General features: G+C 42.3%; 3 protein-coding genes across 3 annotated transcripts in view; 2 read left to right on the top strand and 1 right to left on the bottom strand.

The window, feature by feature from the left end:
* Positions 1-1252: 1252 nt before the first annotated feature.
* Positions 1253-7511, top strand: napab (N-ethylmaleimide-sensitive factor attachment protein, alpha b). Its single transcript, XM_030108027.1, has 11 exons — positions 1253-1465; positions 3952-4031; positions 4145-4261; positions 4579-4625; positions 4722-4799; positions 5155-5210; positions 5338-5422; positions 5531-5635; positions 5720-5788; positions 6036-6086; positions 6322-7511. Exons 1-11 carry the CDS (start codon positions 1368-1370, stop codon positions 6421-6423), a joined length of 888 nt encoding a protein of 295 aa, XP_029963887.1. The 5' UTR covers positions 1253-1367; the 3' UTR covers positions 6424-7511.
* A 122-nt stretch (positions 7512-7633) lies between these two features.
* b3gnt2l (UDP-GlcNAc:betaGal beta-1,3-N-acetylglucosaminyltransferase 2, like) lies at positions 7634-13319 on the top strand. Its single transcript, XM_030108025.1, has 2 exons — positions 7634-7796; positions 11751-13319. The coding sequence occupies exon 2, from the start codon at positions 11857-11859 to the stop codon at positions 13111-13113; it is 1257 nt and encodes a 418-aa protein (XP_029963885.1). The 5' UTR covers positions 7634-7796; positions 11751-11856; the 3' UTR covers positions 13114-13319.
* Positions 13303-14652, bottom strand: part of bckdha (branched chain keto acid dehydrogenase E1 subunit alpha) — a 33084-nt gene continuing 31734 nt past the window's right edge. Inside the window, exon 9 of the mRNA XM_030108024.1 lies at positions 13303-14211. Within this exon, the coding sequence (XP_029963884.1) occupies positions 13869-14211 (343 nt within the window). The 3' untranslated portion in view covers positions 13303-13868. The remainder of the gene's footprint in view (positions 14212-14652) is intronic.

Raw genomic sequence — 14652 nt, 5'->3', positions numbered from 1 at the left:
ATTTTTTATGAATATCAGCTGGAATAGGCTTCACCTCTTTGCAATCACTCAAGGTACAACTGTTATAGACAATGGGTGGGAATCACCACCTGTACATGGTGTTAGGATGTGATGGGAACAGGTTCAGTGAGTCCTATATTTCTGCTATTATCAATATTGTAATTACAGGATAATTTTAGTTTGTATTTTTGTTGTAGTTGTTCATGTGTTCACTGTGTCACTCCCAAAACTTGGCGTGATTCAAATTTGCAAAAAGCTGAGAATTTGAGTGTATGTGTGGTTTTCTGTCTTTCTGTTTGCTTTGTGTCAGACTGCAGTGTATACTGCTTTCATTCATAATCAGCTATATCCATCTAATTTGAACAAACCTGAATAGAAAATGAATGAATAAATGGCTACATTTATTCACAAAACAAATCCTATAATAGATCAACTGAAAATACATCCACAAAACCTGTACAAGTTAGGATTAATGATAATTAATATTTAAAACTATTCCAATTTTATTTGCCACAACGTATTTGGGAGATTTACTGTTAGATACATGGAACAACAAAGACAAAAATAAATAAATAAATAAATAAATAAATAAATAAATAAATAAATAAATAAATAAATAAAAATAAAGAATTCCAGTTATACAACTAATAGCCAGTAAGAAGTCTATTTGGAGAAAATGGTCAAAAATAGAACCACCCACCATTAGTGAATGGAGTGACATTGGGTCGAGAGTTGTGTTATGGAAAAAATATAATTTCCCTCAAGGTAGAAAGAGAAGATTTTTTATAGGAGCTGGACTAAATGAATTGAGTCTGTAAAACTAATTAAATCTGACTTCATTCTTCAGTGTTTGTGGTCTGAGTGAGCCTAAATTATAGTCTGCAAAATGGTTTGAAGAGCTCAAGAAGTGCACTTTCCATGCTCTTTAAGTTCTTTCTTTCTTTCTTTCTTTCTTTCTTTCTTTCTTTCTTTCTTTCTTTCTCGTGTAAATAACTAATATAATTGTCCTTAAAATGAGACCCTGGGTGTCAATGGGATAACCTGTGTAAATAAAGGTTAAATTAAAAAAAAAAAAAAAAAGATTTCTTCGGTGCGTTTTTCGGTCGTAAACATGCTCCACTTCTCTCCAGGTCGAACGCTTTGTCTTCATATTACGTGTAGACCTGATTTCCCAGTGCACTTGAATCCACCACAGTAAGTTTCATATTTCCGAGGAGCACCTGAATGTGTCTGAGGCGCTTCCTGGTTCCCACGTCACGTGACGGGGGAGCTGCTGATGTGACGGGTCCACAGTTGCTGCTAGCGCCTGTTAGCTACTTTGTTGACTTTCTTATTTACTCCAAGCTTGTCCGAAAAGTGAAGCAATAATGGACAACAGCGGGAAAGAGAAGGAAGCCATGGCTTTGATGGCCGAGGCCGATAAGAAAATGAAGTCGTCACAGTCGTTTTTCGGAGCGCTGTTTGGGTGAGTGTACAAGTTGGCTAACGGGAACTCACTGTTTAGCTAATTTTTGACCAAGCTAGGGGCCAACGATGCGGAAGGTGACGATCTGACCGACTGCCTATTGACTTCAGGGCTGGTCGAAAACACCAATTTATCGTCAAACACGATCTATTTTTAAACTCAAAGTTGTGAGATTTAGTGTTTATCTTGTCTTATTATGGTAGCTAATTCTCGCGTCTGAGCACAGATCGGTAGTTGTGGCAAACATCCTTACAGGCTGAACCAATCCAGTGTCTCAACTCTCACGATCATATCAGACAGATTGTAATCAAAGCTCAAATTATGCAACGTTTCCACTGCCTGGGGTGCAAGTTGTAACTCCTGTAGCGCCATCTATTGAGGACATTTCGTCATAATCACTGGGTGCATTTCAATCTCATTTTCACTTTTTGCCTGAATGGTACAGTTTGTTCAAGGTGCATCACAAAGCGTCAGTGTGATAAATGACCAGTGCAGAAGTGCAGCACGAATAAAGCTGATTGTACCCTTCTAGTGAGGTTATGAACAGGAGCTCACATGCATGCCCCTAGGCTACCATTTGTGTGGAAACCACTGCAGCCACATGACTGCGAAATAAGTCTGTAGCAAAGTTGGAGCAGAGTCTTGACTCAAGTAGAAGTACAGGTGATAGTGGCATGGAGACTGGGTTTTGTTTCAGTCAATGTCAAATAGTGGTTCTGAAACATAGACAAGTACAAAAGTATGAATTATCCTATCAACTGTGATATTGGAGCATTGAAAATACATGTTTCAGTTTTTGTCGTGTTCAAACAATTTTACTATAATTTCAGTAATAACATAACTGTACATTTTTAAGACGATGTGAACAAAATTAAACCTATAAAATAGACTACAGTGTGAAACTGCAGGTGTAACTTGTAGAAATTATTTTGAGATAGAAAAGAATAAAAACCTTACATTTGGCTTTATTTCAGTGTTATTCATATTGTGGCAAGTACAACACAGTCATTTCAAGGCACTTTTACAGAGAATCCCAGTAGTTCCCATGAGGAGATTTAAGTGAATATGGAAAGGAAAAACTCCTGCAGAACCAGGCTCGGAGGTAGCGGCTTTCGACTAGTCCAGTTGGGGTGAGAAAAAATCAGGACAGGACAGACAGACTGATTCTATGAATCATCTCAGAATTGAATTCTATTCTGGATTTAACAGGAAGCCAGTGAAGAGAAGCAAATACTGGGCTGATGTGTTCTGTCCTGCTGGTTCTTGCCAGAACTCTTGCTGCAGCATTTTGAACCTGTTGAAGAGATTTTAGGCAGTTGTTGGACCCCTGATAACAGGGAATTACAATTTTCTATTCTGGAGGGAACAAATGCATGGATTAATTTCTCAGGGTTGCTTTGAGTCAACATGTCCCTAATTTTAGAAATATTACGCAGGTGAAAGAAGGAGGTCCCGCAGACCTGTTTAATGTGGGAGTTGAAGGATAAGTCATGGTCAGAGGTGACTCCCAGGTTCCTCACAGTGTTACTGGGGGTTAAAGCAACACCTTCTAGGGTCAGTATTTGATTAGATCATTTCTCTCTCAGGTGTTTTTCAGACAAATGTCATAACTTCTGCTTAATCTGAGTTCAGAGGCAGAAAATCACGAGTCATCCAGGCTTTTATGTCTTTATTGTATTGCAAAGTTGTTTCGAAGTTGTAAACATTTTCAGTTACTTTAAATCATCCATTTTCTTTAAGCCTCTTTACTGGTACAGGGTCACCTGGGCTGGACATACAGTTTTGAGTATGAATGGAGAAGAAATATTTATCATCAAATGGAAAAGAGTTAAAGGAAAAAGTTTAGTGAAAAAAAAAATAGTAAAGAACAAATGCAATAAAAAAAGAAATCAATTTGGCGAACAAATTATTTGTGTTTAGTTATTTCCCACCTGTGGCTGGATGCTGTATTGATGGTGTTGTTAAAACTGGTCCTCCTTAATGACACCGATTTATACTAATATATCAAAATTAAGGTAATGACTGTGAACTTACATTTCAAATAATAGAATTATTGTCCAGTGTCTCTCACTGCCGTCGTACTTCCTCTCATAAAAAGTAATAAGTTTAATCAGTCTGTTGTCTATTCCTGCTTTATCCAAACTTAGTTAGACCGGAGTCTTATTGATGTGTTTCAGTGAATAGAAATTGGGTAATGGCATCAGAACTACATTCATGCATGACAGTCATGTATTAAGAACCCAAATTGCATCTGTGAGAGTATACATCTTCTTTTACACTCTTTTTTTCCATTTCTTTTCTTCCTTTTTTTTCTTCTGTAAAAACAAAATCTGTACTAGCAATTGTATGGATTTCAGTTTATTGTAATAGTTTCAGGCATTTTATCATTGTTTCATAAATGATCATTGTTTCATAAATTCACCTACACATTTTATCGTCAGAACCTGCCAGCATGACCATTTTCTGTGCACTGAATCTGTTTCCAGGGGTTCCTCCAAGGTGGAGGAGGCTTGTGACATCTACGTGAGGGCAGCCAACATGTTTAAAATGGCCAAAAACTGGTGTGGTAAGATGTGTGTTTTTTTTTTAATTTATTTAAGATTTATTGATTGCATTTAATTCCAGCTCAATATCTGGTGAGACTTTGAGTCCTTCAGCATCCGTTGTTTGTTTTCTCAGCTGCAGGAAATGCGTTCTCCCAAGCCGCTCACCTCCACCTGCAGATGCAGAGCAAACACGATGCGGCGACTAACTTCATCGATGCTGGAAACGCCTTCAAGAAAGCTGATCCGCAAGGTAGCTGACGCTCCTCTCCTCGGGGTCTGGAAATATGCGAGCTCAGTTGAAATGTTTGTTCTACAGCCTGCTTTCTCGTCCCAGTACAAGTTCATGTTTAAAGACTCAGGATTGTCAAACGGAATTCTGATATCGGTGAAAATATACAAAAAAATGCAGCTTGCCTCAAACACAGTATGAGCGTACTTGCAGGTTGTTGGTTATAGATGCTGGAAGAACTGTAGCATAATTTTTGCATCTTTTCAACTTGAGTCCATTTAATAGTTACAGCCGTGTTTTGAAACTGTGCTGTTTTTTTTTTCTTTTCCCCTCAACAGAAGCGATAAACTGTCTAAACAGAGCTATTGAGATCTACACCGATATGGTGAGTTCACACTCTTTAAATCCCTCAATGTTCTGATGTTTTCTTGAAAAAGTTCCTTCTGATCTGTTTGTGTGACCTGCGTTTTGTTTGTTTCAGGGCCGTTTCACCATCGCAGCCAAACATCACATCTCCATCGCTGAAATATACGAGACAGAGCTGGTGGACGTCGACAAGGTCAGGCGATACTCTGCTTCAGGTTTTTATTCTGAGTTCCTGGAACTATTTAGCACTTAATTGTGTTTATGATTTTAAATCATTTTTGTCAGCCTTTATTTATTTATTTTTTGGGGATCTGAGCCCCTCTCTGATCTCTCATGTGTCAGAGTATCAGAGTGAAACCAGACACTAATGCACACATCCACCTCAGACCGTGACAGTGAAAGCGCTGGGTAGTGTCCCAGGTCGACTCCTGATTCTTCAGAGAGTGTCGTCATGGTTTTCTTTGCAGATCTAATTATGATAATCTGAGAGCAGGGGCGTCGAACTGTCATTGAGCCTGTTGATCATTATTTTTTAATGCTTCTTCCAGGCCATTGCTCATTATGAGCAAGCAGCGGATTATTACAAAGGAGAGGAATCCACAAGGTAAATCTTTTCAACAGGCGTTATTTTCTCTTGATTCTCTCAGTTGACGTGTTGTATTCTTGTGTTTTGAAGCAGTTTTCATTGATTTTATATCTTGTTCTGTTCGATATATCCTTTCTCTCTTTAGTTCAGCAAACAAGTGCCTTCTTAAAGTCGCCACCTACGCAGCCCAGCTGGAGCAGTACCCGAAAGCTATTGAGATCTATGAACAGGTCAGATCATTTTCACCAACATGCTGCCAGCTGTAAGAGGACAACAACAACAGAGAGGGAAAAAAAAGAAAACACACACACACACACACTGCCCTTCGTGCCTTTCAGGTGGGGACCCACGCAATGGACAGCACGCTGCTGAAATACAGTGCCAAGGATCATTTCTTCAAGGCAGCGCTGTGCCACTTCTGCGTAGACATGCTGAATGCCAAAGTAAGCCATAACATACAGCCGGCGTTTGCATGGAGCGCCTGTAACGTGAGCCCCGTTTTCATTGTGCTGTCTGTGTTTGTTCAGCTTGCTGTGCAGAAGTATGAGGAGATGTTCCCAGCGTTTTCAGACTCCAGAGAGTGCAAATTGGTCAAGGTAAGCTTTGGTGTCTTTTAGAGGGATGCTATGATGGAGGTGTGGCCTCATGAGAGCAGAAAGTAACTTCTGTTCCTCCTGTGCGTCATCAGCGAAACTGGAAAAACAAAAAACAAAAACAGAGAACTGTCTATAAACCCTTCTGACTGAGAACTGCCTCATATTTTGATCACTTGCTTATCGATCACATTTCTTTAATTTAAAACTTTAAACAGACAGAAACTTACACAGTTGTGTTTCTCCCCAGAAACTTCTCGATGCGTATGAAGAACAGAATGTGGATGCCTACACTGACGCGGTGAGTCAACGCTTCGCTTTTACATGAAAGGAAACAGGCGCCAATTAAGCAAGAGAAAGAGTTTTCTGGACAAATGATCCATGGAGGTGGAGGAGCGGAGGGGATGGTTGGTGTAGAGGAGGCAATGGAGGCAGATGATCTCTCTCATATCAGATATATATATATTTAGAAAAGCCAAATCATTTATGCCAGAGTATTTCCTTTTCCTAATCCTGTATTGACTTTGGGTTTTCAGGTGAAGGAGTTTGACACCATCTCTCGGTTGGACCAGTGGCTCACCACGATGCTCCTCCGCATCAAGAAAACCATACAAGACGACGAAAGCGACCTGCGCTGATTCGCCTCCGCGCTCGCAAACATCTTGCATCCTCCTCCTTTTTGCCTTGAGCCTCTCACTTCCATCATAGCGACCTTGATTTTCCTGACTATAAGCCCTCATTTACCTCCTCAGATTCTGTGTTCTCTGATCTGCCGTCTTCAGTATTTCTTTTCCTCCCCGTCGACACAGCCCTCCATGTAGGATGGTCTTTTTAGGAGTGAACACTACTTTCCTGAGTGCACGCCGCACACAGTTTCTTCTCTGTTGTTAAGATCCAGCCTGATTCTAAGATATTCATCAATAGGCTGCAGTCCTGAACAGTTAAACCAGCACATCTGTTATATTTTCATTATTGGGAAATGAGTGAGAAGATGCAGATTTACTAACACTTGTAAAATATATTTTCCCCCAGAATGTGCTTTAAATTAAAGTAACCAAAAGGCCACTGTTGACTGAAGCACTCTTGTTTTGTTTTTTGTTGTTGTTGTTCCGAGTGCTTGAGCCGATCGTATCGTATCAGGGCCCGGCTATTTAAAACAGCACTTCATCTCAGCTTCACAGAGGCCAAGAGTTTCAGTATATTTCAGCAAAAGCATCCCCTCTCCTCTGCCTTATACGCTGAGAAGTTCTCAGGATGTCAGCAGCTGGATTTGACGGCGATTTGAAAGATCGTGCTTTTATAAGCATCGGTGATTAATTTGTTTGTGTGACTTCCATTTAAAGTGCTTTTATTCCACGGAAAAGATGATGAAAGTTGCCCGTCAGCTTGGCACGGGTTGTGTGAGTGAGAAACCCCAATCAGCAGGCTTGTTTTGTTTTGTTTTCCCGTTGTGTACGAGTGTCTCCTTTTCTTTTTGTTACTGTCTTGAGTTTGTGTTCTTATGTCACAAAATGCACAGGCTGTGAAGAAAATCTATTTTTGAAGCCTTGCAAACGATGCAATACATGAAAGAAAGGAATGAGCTTTACTGATCTGAACACTGTGCTCACGTTACCCTCCTGATGACTGTCAGTGGACAACATTGGTCTTAAATAATTTGTGATGTTTCCTGTATAAAAAAGAAAAACCGTTTGAATAAAGCATCCTGGGCATGGCCTCCACTTCCTCTGGGTGTGTGCTTAATGAATCGATCCTCTGATCACCTGAGCTCCTCCTCCTCCTCCTCCTCTTCCTCCTCCTCCTCCTGCTGCTGCTCACATCACATCACATCACATCAGATCAGATCAGATCAGCAGCTGGCTGCTTCTCTCCCATATCCCTGCTGCTTGGAGGGAGACCATGGGGTCGCGAGCTGAATGATGCGGTATAACGCACCTGGCGGGCGGACACGAAGGCTCGTGGAAACTGCTCCGTTCATACAGCCTCACCTGGGTGTGCGGCCCTCCTTCCTGTGAGTATTGTTCTCCTCGTGGACGCCAGACTTATGGACTGTCTCATTCGAACTGGTTTTACGCGTTCAAATACAGGTTTATTCCGAGTGCCCGTCTCGCGCCTGTGTTCCCAGTTTACTATACAGTCGCTGTTTGGTCGGAGGGAGGCTTTCCCCCGGGGGACTTCTCCCTCCTCTGTTTGTGCAAAGCGGGTTTGCGGTTAATTAAACCCCGGAGAGGAGCCGCAGCTGCGCCGCATCTCCTGCAGTCCGTGTCTCCAGAACCCTCCGAACGTTCTGGCAACGTCCACGTTCTGTCCTGTGACTTCCTTAAAAAAAAAAAAAAAAGACCACAAGTGAATTAATTTGGTGCGGGACTATGAGAAGGGTGTCGTTTGAATAGGATTTCAATAATTTGTGGAAGTGTTTCAAACTTCCTCCAATGACGGCAAGTTACTGTACATTTTCACTGGCGTCAAAAAGTCGCATTCAAATCACTTTGATGCAACAAAAAAACAGAACTCAAACGAAGAGCATCAAACGTGGACGTAGTTGTTTTTTTTCCATCCATGTGATTTACCTGAACTTTCTAAATCAAAAACAACTGACATTATATGTGTTTTTAATTCTTTTTTTTTAAGCCTGGGATATTCAGCGATAACAAGGTTAAAACTTCACTTTCATAGTATTTCAAAGAGTTGATTGTAAAAAAAAAAAACTGTCTGGTTAAAGCGGAAGTTTAAGAACAGGTTCTGAAAATTACAGCATCACGCATTTACACACCTTACACACCCATGACTATAGGTTTTTAGATCCTGATTGTCACTGGACCGAAACAGCGGCTCAATCATGACTGGTGACACCAAAAACAATTTAGTGAGTTTTAATAAAACGGGTTATAATCTGGCTGCTTTTTCTATAACACACTAATCTAGTTTAAAAGATTGTGTGTGTGTGCGTGTGTGCGTGCGTGTGTGCGTGTGTGTGTGTGTGTGTGTGCGTGAATGGAAACAGGAAGTCCAGGTATTTAACCACTTTTGATCACTGCAATATTAAATAATCCTCTTTAAGTTTAAAACAAGGAAGAACTCAGTTTCACGTGAACTCATAAGTTGTCAACAATAAATCAAACAAAATAAATTGCCATTTAAAAAAAAAAAAACAAAAAAAAAAACAGGAACTGAGTCTCAGGCTAAGGTCAAAACCAATGAATAATAATGGATCCTGAGTTTAGTTTAAAAATATGACCTGAACCACTGCGCTTGTCTGTCCAGTCGGGTTCCACCTAATTCTTCATTTCCAGAATGGAAGGAGGAGAAAAGAAAAAATAAACCGCTCAAGTCCAGTTTCGAGCATAAATAATTTGTAACATTCCATCTTTTTAAGTACAATATCCAGTTTGTACTTTTACATCCAATTTGGATTAAACAGGTCAAATCAATATAATGTCTGCTTTTATCAGTGCAATTCAATATGACCAAATAAAAGCCTAATTTTATTTGTATAGCCCTGTACAAGAACCAAAAGGCATTCAGAGTGCGTTATAACAAAGCCAGGAAACGGTACATAAGACAGGGTTTTGACTGGACGGTGCCACAGGGCTGTAGGTTATTTAAAACTTTACAGGAGAACATAAAATGGAACAGACAAAATAAAAACAAGAATGTCCTGCTTTGAATGAAAAAGGCCGAGATCAGGAGTGATGTGAATGTCAGGAGTTTTTTCCATTGTCTGTTAGGAGCTACAAAGGTTTAAGGTCATGTCGTCTTTAAGAAGGTGTTTAATTCTTGATTATTTTTTTTTTTATCATCGTGCTTTGCATGTAATTTAGTGCCATGCAACAGTAATGCTTTCTTTGAATGAGTAGATCTGGTTTCAGTAGTTTTTCCTGTGACTGATCGCAGTGTAACCGATTTTGAATATTTCCCACAGCAGTAATTTTACCTAAATGTGACAGTAGTACTTTAGCAGTTGTTTCCCTGTAACTGGATATAATAAAGTAATTGTCAGTTTTTGTACCTTAAGTTTAATCAACGGAATGTTTCCTTTTGCTGGAGAACAATGTTTGCAGCGTGACAGAGCAGTTTTCATCAGAAGTCCTTCATACTTGAATATTTTGTCCCAGTACTTTAAAAACATGAAGTCTTCTTGTACTGTTGCAGTGTATTTTCTTTGCTTTTACTTTAGAGCAATGCTTTTATAAAGGTAATAGGTATGACTGCATTTGAATACTCATATCAGAAGTTTATTGTTGTTATTATTATTAGAAGTGTACTTTGATCAGTCCTGGAAGCTTGTTGATGAATTCAGTACAAGATTTATTGCATGCAATAGAGAAGTTTCTGCAATCTGTGTTGCACAGAGAAAATTCGTAGAAGCTGGAGAAAGGGGTGCGGCGGCGGCGGCAGCGTAACAGCTTCGTATCATTTCTTCCTAAATGAAACTCACCAAAATGGAAAGCTGGAGGACATAAATAGAGAACATTACAAAGTATAAAACATTTCAAATTCAATAAATAACAGATGACTTTTTGTTTCTAACCTGAAGCAGCTGAACTCTCTTGTGAGTTACTATTGTAACTGGAGTAACTACACAAGGCATGGTGCACAAAATGTGATCAAATATTTAATTTTTTTTTTTCTTTTTTACAAATGGGGTTTAACGGTGATCAGTCAACATTCAGCGGCCTCTTAGAAGTTCATGAGAGTACACAGAAGAAAACATTCATTTCAACACGCACACATCAGTGGATTTATTAGTATTAGTAATGTTATTAGATTTATTTATTAGTCTATTTTAGAAAACGTATCAACAAGATTCTGGGAATACGTTTGAGTTCATAGGTGCAAAATGTTTTTGTTATCCAGTATAAAACGCATTTCTGTTAGAAAAGTGTGTTTTACATGAGCAGAAGCAGAATTAGTTTGAGCCCTCATGTTACCCTGCTGTGCACATTTGAATGTTATTCAAACAAAACAGCAATTAAACAAATTTGATGGCAACAGCCACTCTCCCCCCGAAAAAACACACGATCAAAAAAATGATCACTCCACACCTCGAGTTTACCAAAGAGCACCTTGACAGTAAGTCTAAATCATCCATGTAGTACACTCAGAATGGCACCAACATGAGAGCACCACCCGCTCTGAGCATGGTGGAGGGAGCATCATGGTCTGTGGTTGCTTTGGTGCCTCTTATTTCTCTAACATTCGAGAGTCAAACAGAAACTCCCAAGTTTCTGACGGTATGATGAGAGTTGTGTCAGTGTCAGTCCGGTAGATCTCGGAGATTGCAGAAACACTCGTCCATTGTTTACTGAACGTGAGCGCAGGGTCACGGAGGGTTTGAACTGATTGCAGCTTGGCCAAGACGGGAAACGAGCAGGAAATATCAAGAGGTTTACAGTAACCTGTGACATCTAAATCGTGTTTTATGAACTGTTGGATGAGGCCGAAGGGCTTTAAAAATGCGGACTCTGCACTGTGAAAGGACTCTGGTCTTCCCGGGTTGACTCTGGGACATTCTTGCTTGAGGTTGAAGTTCATTACAAATACAATCAAATGCAAAACTGCTCGCAACAACTGTTGCTGTGGTTTTGCCCTCCAGCCGACTTTCAGTACTCTACCTGATCTCATTCACTCCTGAACAGCTTTGCCCTCCACCTATTTATTTTAAATGATTTCTGATCGATAAATTAAATGAAAGTCCCTTGGGAAAGACCTTACCCCCAAGAGTCCCTGGTGATCATTAGAAACGTTTAGACCCTGATTTTTACCTAAAGGCTCTGGTGTGTCATGCTATTACGTAAAAGCTACCATAATTAACATTTTTGAGTTCTGTTTAGTTCAACACTGTTTTCTTTCAACATCTTTCTTTGACTTAGAGTTAATTCTTTCTTTTAATATTGTAACTTTGAGTAACTTTGAGTTGAGATATCATTTTTTTATTTTTATTTTTCTACCTTCTTGTCTGCAGGTATATTCTGTGAAAATCAAGTGAAGGCGACACATCTGCAGTCTCCCCTGAAGCATGACTCGGTTCTAAATCATCACACGCAGCTTTTTGCACTTACTCTGAGCCAATGAATCGCATTCAGACATTGGTTACTATGATTCTGTTCATCTCCACCTTCCTGGTCTTCTTCTACTCCACCCTGCACCTGGAGGTGGCCCACGGTCACCGGGCTGCAGGGGTCAGGGGGACGGCTCTGAGGAATGGGACCCTCCGGGTTCTTGTCGGCGACGTGAAAACGCAGGCCCCCAAGCAGGAGAGCCTGAGCACCGCTCCGCCGCTCAACGCGTCCACCTCCAACGGCCTCAGGCAGATGATCCCTCAGAATACGGCGTACTGGAACCGGCTGCTGCACTCGGCCCTGAACGGTAGCAGGCCCGAGGTTCGCTGGTCCCGCTGCAGGGAGATGAGCCGGGAGCTTCTGGAAACCAACATCCACGACTTCTCGTCCTACCCCGCCTTGTTTCAGACTTTCTTGGAGGGCATGAACTGCAGAGCCCCTCCGGTCCTGATCGGACAGCCCAAAAAGTGCCTGTCTGGCACGGCGGGCGGCGAGCAGACCTTCCTGCTGTTCGCCATCAAGTCGAGTCCGGAGAACTTTGCCCGGCGGCAGGCGGTGCGGGAGACGTGGGGTCGAGAGGGGGTGTATCCCAACGGGCTGAGAGTGCGCACGGTGTTCCTCATCGGCAGCTCCTTGCCCGACGAACCGGATCTCGGCCTGCTGCTGAGCGCCGAAGCCCAGCTCTTCAGCGACCTCCTGCAGTGGGACTTCTACGAGACCTTCCTCAACCTGACGCTGAAGATGAGCACGTTTCTGGAGTGGGCGCGGGAAAGCTGCCCGCGCGTCTCCTTCGTCTTCAGCGGGGACGACGACGTGTTTGTGAACACGCCTCTGGTGCTCAGCTACCTGCAGGCTGTGGATCCGTCCAGAGCGTCTCGGCTGTACGTCGGACAGGTCATAAACTCAGCCAATCCTCTCAGGGACTCCAAAAGCAAATACTACGTCCCGCTCAGTTTTTACCAAGGCGCGTACCCCGGGTACGCCGGCGGCGGCGGCTTCATCTTCTCCGGAGCTTTGCTGCAGCCTCTGCATTCGCTCTCGCTCGTCATGCCCTTCTTCCCCATCGACGACGTGTACATGGGGATGAGCTTCAAGGCTCTCGGCGTTTCTCCCGAGGCGCACGCAGGATTTCAGACCTTTGACGTGAAGAGCCAGGATCGGGAGAACCTGTGCATACATAAAGCCCTCATGCTGGTTCACCAGCGCATGCCGAGCGAGATAAAGAAGCTGTGGAGAGGAATTCAGAGCCCCTTGCTGACGTGTTAGCAAGAAACAGACTGCAGTGACTTATTAAAGCCACCGAATTCTCAGTTTCACCGTCCTGGAATTAATTTTAGTTAAATTTCTGTTGCGCATTTAGAATTTGCTCTCAGGTCAGGCTCTGCATTGTTTAGGTGTGTATTGATTTACTTTTATGATGTAAGCTTGGTTTGAAATAAAACAAGTGACACAGTGAACGCTTTAGAGTTTATTTTCCACAAAAAAAGAAAACCACCAAACGTATGGAGCGAGGTGGGAGTACAGCGCCGCGATGTGTAACAGCTCAACGCGTACCAACCCATGTAAAACCTGGGTGTGTACACTAACAGAAAAACAGGACACAACCAAACACGAGAAAACCTGATCAATACCGTCATCGGTGAAAAGGATAACTGCAGGAGAAAGAAACAACAACCAAGGAAAAAAAACCCCAAAAACTATTATTGCTAGTTTTGCATAACGGACTCGGATCACACCAGTTGTTTTTCTGTACTTTAAAAAAGACAAATGGTTAAAAAAGATCCTGGAATCAAAGTGAAAGTGGTTTTAGCTTTCAGCCACTCGGCTTCTTATAACAGACAGTATGTGTTTAAACTTAAGGCACCAAATCCAGAGGCGTGAAGTGTTCAGGAAGTATGTGTCACACATCTCTTCTATTGTCTGCAAAGGAGTAAGATATCAAAACTACTCTACGACCACAGAACAAAAGGTGTGCAAGTGTGTGTTCGTCTCCATCCTCTGGCTCGTCGACGGCGGTGGATTTACTTGTCGTACAGGTCAAGTGGGTAGTGCTCCTTGTACTGCTGCACGTGCCTCCACAGGGCTTCGCGCTGCTTGTTCAGGTTGGGCGTCATCTCCTCGTACACGTCGGTGAACATCAGTTCGGGGTTGGGCTTCAGGCGCCGCTCGGCCTTCTCGAAGGCCTCCATCACCGTCTTGCGGGACTGCTTCCGCCAGGTCCGCTCGTCGTCCTCGCTCCACCAGCCGCGGGCCGTCATGTAGTGCCTCAGCCGGGAGATGGGGTGGTCCTGCTTGTCCCAGTAGTTCACCTCGTCCACCGAGCGGTAGGCCGAGCTGTCGTCGCTCGTGCTGTGATGGCCGATCCTGGAGGGGGAGAACAAGGTCAAATGGCATTTCTAAACGGCTCAAAAATGCATGCGCGAAAATGTAATATCGGCAAAACAAGTACAAATCCAGTATCATGGAATTTTGAATCCTATTCTCACAGACCGCACTGGACCCTCTGCCGTCCCAGTTTTGGCCCGCAGACCAAATATTTAGCAAAGTTTCAGGCTTATTTGAAATGACCGGAGACATTTATTGTATTTGAAGGTGGGTGACTCACCGAGTCGGATCAAACTTCACGACACCATGTGTCATAAAAATCAAACAGGAGCCCGAGTGAGATTAGATTGGAAGGTGTTTCAAGTTTGATAATCTAATACTCGCATATAACAAAAGCCCGGCCCGTGCACGTGTCACGTTTTTCCCCCATGACAACTTCCTGGCCTTTCATTTTTACGTTGCCTTTATCTGTCACTTTGT

This window comes from Salarias fasciatus, chromosome 14 (genome assembly GCF_902148845.1).
Source record: "Salarias fasciatus chromosome 14, fSalaFa1.1, whole genome shotgun sequence".
NCBI lineage: Eukaryota > Metazoa > Chordata > Actinopteri > Blenniiformes > Blenniidae > Salarias > Salarias fasciatus.
The sequence above is the reverse complement of the archived record's forward strand: the minus strand, read 5'-3'. Positions and strand labels throughout refer to the sequence as shown.